This window comes from Neodiprion fabricii, chromosome 1 (assembly GCF_021155785.1).
Source record: "Neodiprion fabricii isolate iyNeoFabr1 chromosome 1, iyNeoFabr1.1, whole genome shotgun sequence".
Classification (NCBI taxonomy): Eukaryota; Metazoa; Arthropoda; class Insecta; order Hymenoptera; family Diprionidae; genus Neodiprion; species Neodiprion fabricii.
The window spans coordinates 39557098-39571792 of NC_060239.1; the positions used below are offsets into that span (position 1 = coordinate 39557098).

The 14695-nt window shown below is 40.1% G+C and overlaps 1 protein-coding gene across 2 annotated transcripts in view; it reads left to right on the top strand.

Annotated features, from left to right (window-relative positions):
- LOC124174348 (pikachurin) overlaps positions 1 to 14695 on the top strand; it is a 76221-nt gene that overhangs the window by 21590 nt on the left and 39936 nt on the right. For both annotated transcript variants that reach the window (XM_046553397.1, XM_046553398.1), the window contains exons 3-4: positions 880 to 996; positions 13343 to 13611. In XM_046553397.1, coding sequence (XP_046409353.1) covers positions 880 to 996; positions 13343 to 13611 — 386 coding nt within the window. The remainder of the gene's footprint in view (positions 1 to 879; positions 997 to 13342; positions 13612 to 14695) is intronic.

A 14695-nucleotide genomic window follows, 5' to 3' on the forward strand; every position in this document is an offset into this window, starting at 1 on the left:
TTGATTAGCTTCGTTGGCACATTTTCAATTCGTGTTCTTACATCTATTTGTTTCGACGTATTTTCGATACGACTGAACGTCATTAATTCGAGGCTAAACCGTCCCTTGAACCGAATCATGCGATTATTAACAATCTATTCATCATATGGCCTTACTATCGCATTCATTTTTCAACGCGTGTTGTTAATTTTTCCAACATCAATTCTTGAATAACTCACAGATGAAATTTTATTTTAAAGTTTAAATGTCGCAATGCTTAATACGTTTCAAACTATAATAATAAATACCACTTACACTGTCAAGTGAAGATGAACAAAAAAAAAAAAATAAATAAATAAATAAAAAATAAAAATAAAAAAAAAAAAACGTGAAAAATAGTTTTCTTGAATCGGAGTATGAAATTTTCTGCACGACTCGGAATTGTACCAAGTGTTTGTGCAATAATCGATGGATCGGTTAATCAAGTTCAAAGAAATAATCGAACATTACTCGATTGAATGGGTAAAAATTAATCGATCAATCGATTTATTTCATTTTTTATAAAACGGTGCATGTGAAGCAAAAATTTTGTAAATTTCAGTATGCAGTCTTCGTAGTGGAAAAGTTTTTGCATAATTTATAGTCTCATTGAAAATATTTTTCCAATTTAAAGTGAAAATATTAATCTATCTTTCACCTATTATATCAAATAGGTAATTAGTAATTAAGACAATGATGATAACCGATACTCTAATCACGTAAATTGATATTGCGTTGCGTCGTTTATGGTAGTAAAAAATAAAAACCGACATAGAGGAATCGATTTAGTCGAGTTTCACCAAAAATTCAGGCTATATTAACACGAATAATTTGTTTTCCCTTTTTCCTTCAATGCTGCAGGTAGATGCGGCCATGGATCGCCGTGCGAACAGCTTTGCTACGAGCTTCACGACGGGATGTACGAGTGCGATTGCAGAGACGGATACATCCTTCACAAAAACGGATACAGCTGCGCAGGTGAGTCCTCGCGTCGTCAATCCGGAGCGGACACGTGTCACGTGGGAATACGTAGTATACGAAAATTATAAGAGAGAAAAACAAATTCAGTCTCAACCTGAATCCATGACCGAAGCGACGTGATTAACGCGCTTGAGAAAATGGGAGAGAAGAGGATGAAGAAAAAAATAGCGTCAAGCGGATATATTTGTAACATAGACTTTGGTCAAAACTGATTTACCTCCTTTTCCCACCTTTCTTTACTTCGTAAATAATAACGATGATGATAATGATGGAAGAAAATGGCGAGGCAGCCGTTCAAGTTTCTAGATTAAAAAGGAAAAAAACGACGATGGTCTAATGTAAATGGGAATAAAGGCTGAAGAGAAAAAGAAGAAGAAAGCCGTATACGTAAGCTTATACAGGCAATCACGAAAATCGAGGAGGGGCTTAAAAATCCCGATCGGCTTAATTCGGGGGTGCTTTTCAATATATACGAAGGGTGGCGAGGGAGAGTTTCACAAGTTTTCGAAGAACATTAGGCGAGTCGTAAAAGGGTCGGGTAAAATGAGGAGAAAAACCCACGACGGCGGGCAGCGAGCCTGAAATATATTAAAACGGACACGAAATCCGGGTCGACTTCCCCGCTGCCCTTTCCCTTTGCCAGGCAACCGCTCGCCCAAAATCCTTCAAATCCCACCGACATTCGTCAATCCTTTCTCAAAACCCACGCGTCGATCGCTGCTGCAGCCCCGATGCCGCATTTATCGCCGAAAGAAAAGTTTCTCTGCACGCGTCTAGGCAGAACAAATGGTCTACTTTTTCCAAATATCAATTTCATTATTCCTTTTTAAAATACAATCCGTTGTTAAAGGCGAGAAATTTCCTCTCCAAATGCTTATCCCGGCAATTCTTTGTACTCTGCACCCTGTTCTACCCTATTGAGCCATTATTTGCGGGTAGGCGCGAATTTCCGGGCAGCAGATTAAAGATTCGGATAGGAAGATACCGCCGGGAATGAGAGCCGTTCCACAAAGGACGCCTTCGCTAATTTCCCTTCGATGGCGAACGAACCGGATTATTATAGTCGACTAAGGGCTGCAGGCGAGGGGTCGGTCTGCCATTTTGTTGTTAAAAAGATGCCGCCTCGAGTGACTTTGCGTATGCAAATTTATGATAATATAATCGAAAATTGTTTCAAATTTTCAGCCAAACAAATAAAAGTCAGAGAAACGAGACCCGAAACTTGTCAGAATAAATACGAATAAATACGAAGGAAACTCTAGAGCTAATGTAGGTCTAATTTTCTCTTTTCTCACCCGCATTATCCGCTGACCCAAAGTAATTAATGCCTCGGTGTACCGGATGTGGAGAGGTTCGAATCAGAGGATTGGCAAGGGTGGCTGCACGCTTGAGCGATGATTTATCAAGGTCATTAGGAGTCGTGATTTAGGGGGAAACGCGTTAGGGTTAAAATGGGAATTTTTGAACTGTGACGTTCAGCGGGTGTGTCGTCCAAATCCGCGAAGGAAGCTTTTGGTGCTGCCTTTGAAAAGTTGAATTTTTATTTTACATGCCGAATTGTATTACGGTGATAAATAGCAGCCAACAATAGTTCAAACGTATTTCAGAAAAATATCTTCTTCAGATTGTTCAAACGTCACGACTTACCGAATAAAAATTCACAAGCAAGGGACCGAAATTTCCATTTTTAAGGCCTTCTGATTCCACCTGGTGTGAAATTTTGCATATGGTAAAATTCGAAAGAGTTGGACAAAGTATGATAATAGCGCGAAATTACGGAGAAGCGTATATGCGAAATCCTATTCCGTGGCAGAGTGGTGACAAAATGTAAATGAATCCGATTCTCACCCGGTGGTCGATGTTTGCAAAACTCGTTACGAGAGTTCCGGAGAATTCTACACCGTTCTGTCAACGCTTTCGGAAAACCGCGAGCCATCAAACTCGTGCAGAACTTCAAAGATCACCGAAGCCCTGAAAAATCCCAGTCACCGGGAGTTTTCAGAAAAAGGCATGAGCAGTAATAACCGCGATCGTATTGGATATTTTCTCCGGGAACTTGGGTCGACCCAGTTGTAATACATCATCACATTTGCTCCAGCAGCAAACGCCTACGTTATACCTCGAATTAATACGGCTATATCGATTTTCAAGGGCTGACTAAAAGCCCGCCTAAATCCTTCCCACACACGCAAACTTTTCGCAAAGTTACACAGCGCGCAAATCCCGAGTGAAGTTCGGAGAAGAAATTGTTATTTTGTACCCTCAGGATTTTCTGAAATTAAACTAGTCGGTCATAACAGAGAAAATATGTTCATATTTTTGGAAAGTCATAACTTAACCCACGAACCTCAAATCTGACCCAAAAATACAAAATTCGACGCTCATGGGCTATGTTACGTTCACAGAGACAACACCGGTCAACACAAATATTGAGTCAGAGTTCTAAATATCAAAGTTTGATTTCTTCTACGTAAATAATGAATGAAGAAATGGTTTCATTAGATAAGGATTGTTTTTGTCGAAACCAGAACGATATTTCGGATTTTAAGAAAAACTGTAACCTATTTTCTTAAAAATTTATTGTCAAAATAACAATTAAACAAATTTCAGTTTTGCATTTGAATCACTTTTATCGAAAAATAATAATTAATAATAATTAGCTACAAATGTAAAAAAATTGATAAACAGCTTAAGAATGAATATATTTTGTACTTTATCAATTTTCGTATGGATTTTCTCGTATTAAACCCCAAACTTAATCTCCCATCACGCTCTCATTATACTACCCCTGATACCGTCGATAACGGTAAAGTCCGTCACATCACGGTGAAAACGTTTTCCTTTTTTTTTCTGAATGTAAAAATAACTTCTGCTGATTTCAGCTGATTCTGCATTGCCAACGTAACGTTTGGCTTGTCCGAAACATTAACCGTCTAAAAATCACCACGAACAAGCGTACGACAGTGAAAATGTTTTTGGAATCTTACGTGAGATTTGTCAGAGGAAACGCGACTTTCGGAAGGACCACGAATCTCCAACGGAGGTCGCGGGAATTCTGCAGATGAAATTAGTCGGCCTCGTTCTGAACGGGATAAAACTATCTACAAGTATAGCAGTCTCGTAAATCAGCGTGATTCGACTTGACCGATAGACCAAAGCTCCTCGTTATTCGATTAAACGCATCTATACAGATACGCCTGATCATCGGACAAAGCGGCTGAAATCGATACCCAGCCCGAGTGGCTGTTTGCCTGTTTACTTATGCCCAAAGCTTCGTACACCACCCACGCGTCTATTATTCCTGCAGACGGTGCAGTCCTCATTATCCCAAAACGATCATTATCCTCGCTCCGTGCGGAGCTGAGTTGTACCTCTGGCAATGTCCCACACCCGTAAATGTAAGAGGGTTCGGATACGTAACCTCAAAGCTGGTACTAAATAACGATTCGATCCCCGGTTTTCGACCAAATTCAGCAAGACATTTTCCTCTGAATACATATATTCAAGATGCGGTTTTACATGTACATGCGAAAATCGATTTCTCGAGACTGACTCAAACACAGCGTTAAAAATGTTGTTCAATTCAAATGGTGGTGTATTCGAAGTTTATTTATTGGGATCTCAAAACTCCATCCAACTTCATTTGCCTAAAAATCGGTTTCAAAGTCTTAAACAACTCGATAAGCTTTTGAACAAAATGGCAATACGGAAGTATAGTCGAGAAACAGTTATTCACGGAACAAAGTTGGAATTTCAAACACAACGCGAGAATTTTTCGTCCTCGTTTTAATTTTCATTCATCGATTGAGTGGAGCTTTCCCGTTTTGTGGAAAGAAAAAATCTATCGCTGGGCAAAAGCTGCGTCAAATCCCTCCGGCCTTGACCGCATCCGTGCTGATATTTCGTAAGCTCCGAATATGTATCCGTATACTCGTATATGCTGCGGGTGTGTACGCCCACGCATAGATATAATTTGTGGTAGTTGGTGTTGGATGCAGCCACGCCTTTGGACGCGCCTTACGGGCGGCGCACCCTGTGCTTTTTACTCTCGTCTTTCAGCCCTTATTACGTGCCGGCAACCCTTCGAGAATCCCATCTGAATGGATGGATCCGCGGTCTGAATACCGCCGCGATACCTCCTCCCTTACCAAGCTGCACGATTTTATGGCGTATATCTTTTGAGGTGTGTTTGCCGTGCGCCGCCGGTTTTACGCTTTATTCATACAGGCGTAATACCCGCAAAGCGTAATTCCTTCCCAGCGCTTGGATGTCGAAGCGACGAATTTCCGGTGCCATGAAATCGCAGCTTTTTCACCCACGTTTTTGTGTAGGTACACCAACTCCAAATGAATTCGAGCGATTCTCGGACGAGACGGTGCAACTTAATTAGGTGAAAAATTGCCACGCGTTTGACGCATTTTGTTATAAACGCTTCGACACGCGTTCTCGATTCGAAGCTTTTCTTTATCTGTCGTCCCGCTAAACTTGTCGATTAACTGATCGCTTCCTTTCGAGAAGAGAAGGTTCAGAGAAGGAAAGAGAAGTAATCAAGAAAGTATCTTCGGCTGGTTCAGACCTGGAACAGAGGCGAAGACAGCCGCTCGAGGCAACAGCGAGGAAACTTAACCCGTGAAAATCTTTTTTACCGCTACTTGACGACGAGTATTGGATTGTTCGAGATCTTACTAAGTAAGTAGAGCATCGAAGTTTGAGAATCCGCAAACTTAGAAGCACAGTAAAAGTAAAATACCATAAAGGAAAATAGGTTGGTTTTTTTTTTTTCTTTTTTTTTCCAAATCGTTTTTTACAACGCGAGAAGCTTCAAGTAGAATTCTTGAGCATCCGCAGCCTGGATTGTAAAACGATATTCTTTATTATGATCGGAGTAAAAGATAAGAGCGTCGGAACGACGGTCGGGTTGTTGCCCGACGATGAGAAGCCGGAGAATTTAAAGTCATTCCAAATTAGTGCCGAGACATCGAGCCTTTGTATTCAAGAAAGGGCTGCACCGAGTCGGGCTGAAACTTGTATCGCGGAAACGGCGTCGTAGCATAATTTCGTTTTCCTTAGTGGATGGTTGTTAAACAGAGGGCGAAGTTTGTGCTTACAAATTCGAATAAGAAAATAAATAAAAATGCTTTCAAACTTTAATTCATATCGACGAAATTATCTGGTTCCTAGCCATAATTGATTTTGAATTATTAATCAGACAGTAAAATTCGAATAAAAATATTCACATCGAATTGAAAAAGTATCGCACAACCTTTCGGTCGAAAACCTTGTAAACGATATTATTACACATGCATGTAATAAAATTCTGACAACTATTCGAATAATATTCGTAAATAGGAACTTGTAAAGAATCGCGAATACCGAACATCAAACGGAAGTGAAGTTTGTTTATAACGAACCTTGCAGGAAATAAGGTCGGTACCTTTTTTTTTATCGCATGTGCTAAGGATATGCACATAAACACATAAACCTTCGGATTATCCAGCGAGGAAACCGGAAGTTTTCCAAGTAATTTTATTCCGGAACTCTCTCTGTCTCTCTCGCTCTCTCGCTGTCTTTTTACCTTGTCGTATCCTCTGTACGCTTTTCCTCTCTTTTTCTCCGTAAATATTATGTCTTCCTCTCTCCTCTTCCTGCTGCTACATATGCATACAGTTTCTCAGGATTTTCTATCCCGCTGCGCTTCTAGACTTCGAACGATCATCGCCATTACTTATTCTTATTTTAAAGCGTTGCTCAAAATGAAACTCGACATCGTTCGTAATACTTTCTTCAAGACGCATGCATGAGCGATAGAATCTGGATCAAAAGTTATAACTGGGGAAGAAAAAGTTTGAAAAAATTTCCAGCAGTGTTATTTGTGCCAATGATGGTGAAACACAAATAAAACAAGCTTCCTTTTATGTAGTCAATATTATTCTGCGCAAATTCAAACAACACAACCTGAGGTGTACAAAAATTTGAGGAAACGGTTTTTTCAATTGGAATTTTCAAAATTATTCAACTCCGGTGTTTTTGATTCCATTTTTATGATTTTGAGCTTATTTTTTTTTTGTCATAGATATTTCTGGAGATTCCATGAATCGAAAATTCGTAAACAGTTATATTCATAGTTGATAAAAATATGTTTACGGAGGTATGAGGGTACGACAGATTTTCGTCAACAATTACATTTGTTCTTTACAACTATACTGTAGTGGAAGATTATTTGAATTTTTTTATTGGAAAATTTGCGGGATCAGCGAGCAAAATCACTTCAAAAACAGTATATATAATGGGATGAAAGATTTCACCAAAATTTTCAGATTTATTTCTCTTACATAGCAGAGATGCTTGTTTTATCCGAGTTTACGTTCATCGATGCAAAAAAAAAAAACAAAAAAACTTTGCTGCAGATTTGTTAAATGCTGTTTCCTATTTTCTAAATTCTTAGTTCAGACTCTACGTCCTATTAATTTTCTATTGGCTCATATTCAGTATTTCGATGAAAGGCATACATACCCGATTTGAAGTGGATTTGAGGAATACATATTTTGATCAACGTTTCTGCAGGAAGTGAAAATTAATAGCAGTATATTCCGTCGAAAAATCGAGGAACGAATCGCACGATTGGCTGCAGAAAACTTGCATAAATAATGGAAAAGGCTGCGCTAAGTGGGCATTCAAGTATCAGCTAACGCTAAAACAGGGGTTGGCCATTCTGAGAAACGTTATCAAATGTTACCCTATCGCATTACTACGGCTTTCCAGGCAAGCGTTAGCTAACATAGGAAATTCGAAGTGTGTGCTCAAAGCTAACAAGCCACCGGCTTGAGAATGATAAAAAAAATTTCTCTAAATGGAGGTGTTAATAACGCATGATTTGCTCAGCAATAATATCCCAGCAAATATATTGTTTATCGCGTGCATTTAAGAAGAAAGAAAATATAAAATGTATTTAATTCGGAATGAATAATGAATTCACGTTTTACCGAACACGTTAATGTGTGTTTAGAATAAATAATAATTAATATTTAATAAAGTAGGAATGAATTGGTCAGGATGTGACTATTATACGAATGGATTTTCTGCCATTCCGAGGTAACGAATCAATTTGACAATAAACTTTTGAAAACGCGTTAGCTAAGGTCACTAAGGGTGGGATCTTGAAAAGAATAAAAATTTGGAAAATATGCGTTAGCCAATGCTTGAATGACCCCTTAAATTTTCGGGCAAAGAGTTTGCAGCCGCTGCTTGTCGAGGCTTCGTCTCCCAGAGGCGTGGCGACACACGTCCGTACAACGGGGGTGAGGGTTGAACAGACGTATCGGAGGGTATCATTGTCAAATTTGGTTATAAGACCGAAGGACCGATCCGTCATCATCCCGCGGCGCGACGCTTCAGAAGTCGACGTCTGTCGCAGCCTCGCCCTCCTCTTCCTCCTCCTCCTCCTCCTTGATCGAACAAGACGCTGCCTAGTCTTTGGCGGAAGTGACGATCAAGAGCCTCGAGGAAGCGTCGAGTCACCCCCTTGGTAGGTATACAATTATGTAGACGAAGAAGACGGAGAGGTGGCGAGGCCAATAAATTACCCCCCCAAACGCCGCGTTTTTCACGCTCGATTTCATCCCCCGGTGTCACTTTTTTACGCTCCCTCATATTATTGCTGCACTCGTTCGTAATTATCGTCGAGTGATAGCCTCCCTTACACTAAATGAACACCCTTCTCTTTCCTCTCCCATAGAATTGTAACAAATGTAGACTAGTGACACGACGCCGCGACGTAACGAATATTCGCACTCGCATCCGCATTCGCAAAAATCGTGATTCTCACAAATACTTCATATTTTGCTTATAAAAATTGGGAAAATAATATTAAATGAGCCAAAACTCATTGGTTTGGTAATGAACTTTTATTACAGAAGTTTGTTTTCTATTTAAAATATTCTTTCATTTACTGAATTCGATTTGATCATTTTAAAATCACACTCTAACCTCAAAATTAATTTGTTTCTGTGAACAATCTGTCGTTAAATTAGCAAACCAACAATCGGCTTGGTTCATATCGGCTCTGCAATTTCCGGAATAAGATGCAAACCGCGGTAATGTGCACGTGCAGCTTCTATGGTGTATCTGTCAGTCAATTAAGAGCAATGGCGCCAGATTTGAAGATGCATATTCGCATTCGCATTCGTATTCGCGAATATATCGTGTCCAGTGGTCCTCGAAATATTCTTCAACATTGCTTGCCCTTCAAAAGTACTGGAAAATATCCAAAAATATTCCATACTTAATTTCCTTGAATAACCCGATAATGTCCTGGAGATGTCCTTGAATACGTTACGAATTTTTTACCGGACACCGTGGAATATCGACGAGAAACATTCGCATCCGCATTCCCATTCACGAATACTTGAAAATTTCCATTCGTTACTCAAATTTACTCGTTGTGACGTCAGAAGCAACCGGGTGGAAGGGACTGCTTGTCCACGAGTCTGCGGATTGCTTCGCGTCCCACGGCGTCACCCTCTTTTTCAACGTCCGACTTCGAAACACGATACGCGTTTACCTGCCTACCTGCCTTATATACTTTGGCTGGCGAAATGCGACCCTCAGGAAACTGCGAACTCTTCCGGCTCGACTCTACACGTCTCGACTTTCTGCGCAAAGAGTCGAGGTTACCAACGTTCCGATAGAAGCATTGTGGATTCTCTTTTAAGAGTGGACATAGCGATGTATCGGGTATTCCAGGCCAACTTCACGAACCTGTGATGTCGACATTATCAGTTTTTTAAACACTTTTTTGTGTCACGGTATAGTTCACAAAAATACCAATTTTTTAATTGTTTATTTTTTTGTATGCAATGATATTTGACTTTTAAGCAAACAAATTATTCAATAGCTCTGCATTTGTTGTAATTCTCAAAATATTCTTGAGAAGGGTTTGATTTTTTTCCTAATCTCTTTTTTTATTCGCGGACGGAAAATTTAGGATTCACACCGATATGAGCTGTAATAGAACGTTTCTAAAACTACAAAAGGATTTGCGAATTCAACTTGTCTTTACGGAAGAATTCTCAACTCTGGGATATTTTCGAGAGTTAGAAAAACGTTTTATGATATTAAGTGGTATCAATTAAACATTTTCGAATAGCTGTAGAAAATGAAAATTATTCCGTCATGGAAACAATTTTAAATAATAATACCAAAATAAGAAGCTACTGTGAAAATATTTGAATACTCAAAAGTTAAAAAACTGTTCTGAGAAAATTGAAAACTAAAATATTAAGGCTTTCTGAAAGGCCTGGCTGACTACAAAAGTGTCAATCAAATAGAAAATGGTAAAGGTCTGTATGACGTACATTTCATGCATATAATCGCATGCAAACTTAAATTGTGATCTACATCGTGAATATGAGGCTCCATTTCGAGAAGCAAATTGGTAAATAAATGAACACAATTAGTTTAGACCATCTACACACAGAGGGCGCAACAGTTGTCCGTGGTATAAAAAATGTTTCCAATTAGGTGAAAACCATTCAATTTGCTCCTCGAGGTCAATTTGAATAGCGGACTCAAGATGTAAAATCGTTGTATATGTACGTGTAATAAACATCCGCGACGATTCATCCAGTTTCTCATGCAACGAGTCGCGTCGTGCCGTTTTTTCCCGTGGCTGAAGAGGAGCTGCATCTGATGCCGAGGGAGGGAGAAGGAGAAGGAGAAAAAGGAGGTTTCCCGACAGCTACTAGACGCAGTCGGGTGAAGGAGGTGATTAAAAACGGTGACGAGGAGCTAATTACCCGGGAGAGAAGGACCGGAAGGGAGGCGGGAAAAAATACAAGCAGGAATTATGAATGGCACTCTGGTAACAAGCTTCTTCCTCCTTCGCCTGCCGCGACCGCAGGACATGAAAGGCCTCGCGCAAATTGTTAGCGAATGAACAAACAACTCCTCGTATGCACAAGGCACGCCAATTTTCGAATAAAGTTATAAAAGTAGACTTCGTTTTGGTCAAAAGTTTTTAGTACCGATAGCGCTATTCGCAGCGCATGCGTGGGAAATCCAGCATATCATGTATATTCGGACGAAGATTAATCTTCGCCGATATTTCCCAACTTGAAAACATTTTTTTTCACCATTGTTTGGATGATATCCAAGAGTTTATAATATGCACGTGTAACACGCTGCATTGAATTGTCGAATCGCCATTAAACCGCTGCCTTCGGTATAGGAGATAGGTTGAAATTCTGGTCTGATACACGCAACAAGTTATTTATCGTGTGCCTGCAACCGGATACGATTTTTGCGGTGAAGGCAACAGACCGAATTCGACACCGAAAAACCGCATGCGACTCCTCTGCAAAAATCCCCATACATATTGCAGGTATCCAGTTAGCAGCGTTGCGTTGCGAATATTAATTCGTTGAATTCACGAACTACGAACAAATTACTTTGCCATTATATATTTGTTTGAACTGAAAATTAAAGTTACAGTCACAGTTGGGAATAATTTTTTATCTCTCTGAATACCGAAGGGCGGGGGAAAGTTACAATTTACCCGGAATTGTAAAGTTGAGTTGTCATTTAATCGCGACGTGTTGAAATATAGAAAATCACCATCAGATTTTCTTAACTCAACACTGATCAGATTCTTTGCAAAATCAGCCAAGTTGTTTCTGAAATATTTGCAAACATGGGATTTTCTTCCCTTAGACAATAATTCAAAAACGGATAGATCAATTCAAATGGAACTTGGTCCACTGGTTCGGTTTCATTCAACTTAAAATTAGGAATATTTCAATCGAAATCGGATGAGCCATCACTGCAGAGTTTCTTTTTTTTTATGAAAATGAACATTGTTTTCAGTTGCAAAAAGAGACAATACCGTGGAGTTGGAGGACTGATTCTTCGAATGATTATTTTTGTTGCCGCCGGTACTGGAAAAACACTGTCAATCTTAGTTTTAAAGTTCAACTGATAATGGGTTTCCACAAACTTGAATAAGGATGTAAGATGAAAAATTTTATCGCGCAAACAGATTCCAGCCCTGGTTATAATCAAAGGGTTGAGTATACCTGAAGGGAGGAGCGTGAGGGTGGGGTTCGAATTTAACGCTTCTTTGCCAGGACTGGAGGCTGTAATCAGGGAAACAATACGGGAGCGATAACCCGGAGCTAGATACCGTTCCCGTATTACATGCAGGAGAGATGCGGAATCGGAGCGGTAAAAGGAGCGACGGTAATTCCGCCACTTAAAATTTAATAACCGTGTCTGGCAACGGCCGTCCTTTCCTCCTTCTTCCTTCCTCCTTCCTCATCTCACAGCCAGTTCAAATAGAATAATTCCCCTGTACAGTTAGCCCTCCTCTCACGTCTCGCATCGAGCCGCAGTTTGAACCCTTGCTTTGTCTCGGGCGTGGCCAAAATGCCGCTGTTTCCATTCCCCGACGAAGATTAATCGGTCTTAAAACCTACATCGCTGTATCCGGTCCTCGATCTCGCCCAACTTCTTTTTCCTTTTCCCGCAACACCTGGCCGCCGAAATCTTGTCACATTTTTATATTTATAGCGACGTCGTTAGCGAAATTGAATGTCGTGTCGAGAGGACACAGCCTTCCTCGAGATCGAATGGAAACGATATTGAAGCTGTAATAACGTTTGTACACAGTAAAGAACGAATCGCTCCCTCTTCTCGATATCGATTCGCGTTAAAAATCGTGGAAATCGCTTGAAAACAAGATGCGGAAGATCAACGAAGCAAGAAAAATTCAGAGATGGATTGGATTCTAATCGAAATCTGATCGGATGTCAGTTAAACGAAGCTGAACCAATCGATCGACTCTTGTCTAAATCGGTTCATCCGTTTTCGATTTGTTGCAGGGCAGAAAAGACAATTTTGTAAATAACTCAGAAATAGCTTTGAGCGATTTCCCGATTCCGCACAAAATTTGATCAGCCTACAAAAAACTGCATCGATTGAGAATAAAATCATTGTTTCGTCGAAATTATCTACAAAAAACTCAATCCCTTCATTTTTGGGGTCAAATTATAATAACTTCTTAAAATCGAAATTTTGCTTTCTACGATAATGTGCTCGTGCAATGACAGAAATTTTCGTCTAATATTATACGTAGTGATCTGCTGGTATTCAATAAAGTTGACCGTAATTCACTGAATAGTTCATCGAAAATTGGATCCCTTATCCAACGGAACTTCGCATCGATTTTCATCCTCGCAAAGGAGCACGTCACACCCGAAATAAAAATGACGTATATCTTTCATTTCCGGCGCAAGTGTCTGCAAAGCGTAATCCTTGGAAGTAATTCGTTTCTCTGAACCTCTTGTTCCAGAGCTGAACTCGACGTCACCCTCGATGGGTGACCTGGGCGAGTTCATCGAGGACGCGGAGAGTGACGAGCTGAGTCCTGACCCTGAGGACGAGGACGCGGTCGAGGACATCCTGTACATGAGGGGAGCGTCCTTCGTGATCCACCTGGACCCAGGACCCGAGGTCGGCTCCTCGTCTCCCCCGATTTCCCCGAACGATTCGAGCCCAGATGCCAGGGAAGATACCAACGAGATTCCAAATCACATTATCGACCCTTCGCCAACATCCCAGGTGAGTTTGAAATCCGCAAATTCTTTCGAACCGTAAATAAACGAATTTTTCACCGACGTCACGAATTTTCCAACCCTCTGAATGAAACCGCGTTATAGAGGCCGATGGATTGTTGGGGCGAAAATTAATTTGCAAACCCCCCGCGTGCAGAAATGGACATAGGCAATATTAGCTCGGTGGATGAGTTTACTCGTTGACTGGAAGTGTTCCACTTGTAGAGTGTAGAGAGAGAGGGAGAAAGTGAGTGAGTGAGTTGACAGAATTTCGTGCTTTCAGTTGATTATGGTGGATCCCTTATAATAATTTCACCGTGGGTATTTATATAGAGCAGAACACGTGCCTACTTCAGGGAACGTGCCTACCACTTCACGTTGTGTTTGTGTGCTTTTGTTTTTGTATTATTTTTGGGGACCGTTGTTTGGTTTACACTCATATCCCCGCTACTCTAGGAAATCAAACATTAATATTTTTCATTTCGTATGCTGACGCAGAATTATCGTATCTAAACTTATACTCAATCTAATACTTCCAAGATTTCTTTTTCGGAAATGTACCTACTTCGGACGATTGGCAAATTGGTCAAATATGCTGTCGAATGTCGAGAAGAAAAAAGATTACCGGCAGATTTTTGCTCCTGGGGATCGAGTCCGGGGTTGTTGTTAGTAGAAAATTAAAACAAAAAAAAAAAAAAACAAAAAACAACAAGACTCTAATTATTATTAATATTTGAAAATCCGATATCGAAGCAGGATTCAGCGATGTTAAAAACTTTTGTACGGAAATCTACAACTGAAGTTTGACAGCTATTTTTCGACACGTTTGTGGCACGAAATTTTCTTTCTCACCTCTTTCTCAATACCAAAATTTTCAATTTAGTGTGCGGGACAATTCAAAGAGCAATCACTTAAATGAATTTTGTAAAATGCGATTTGATACCTCATAGTTTTTGCTTTCTAGGTTCATACCACCTGTTATAATTTTATTGTTCACAGGGTATTTCATTTCAATCGGCCAGAGGCGATCACTATAACACTTTGACCAACGCTAGAAAGTCGATTTTTTGGTTAAAAAATGCTTCATTTCT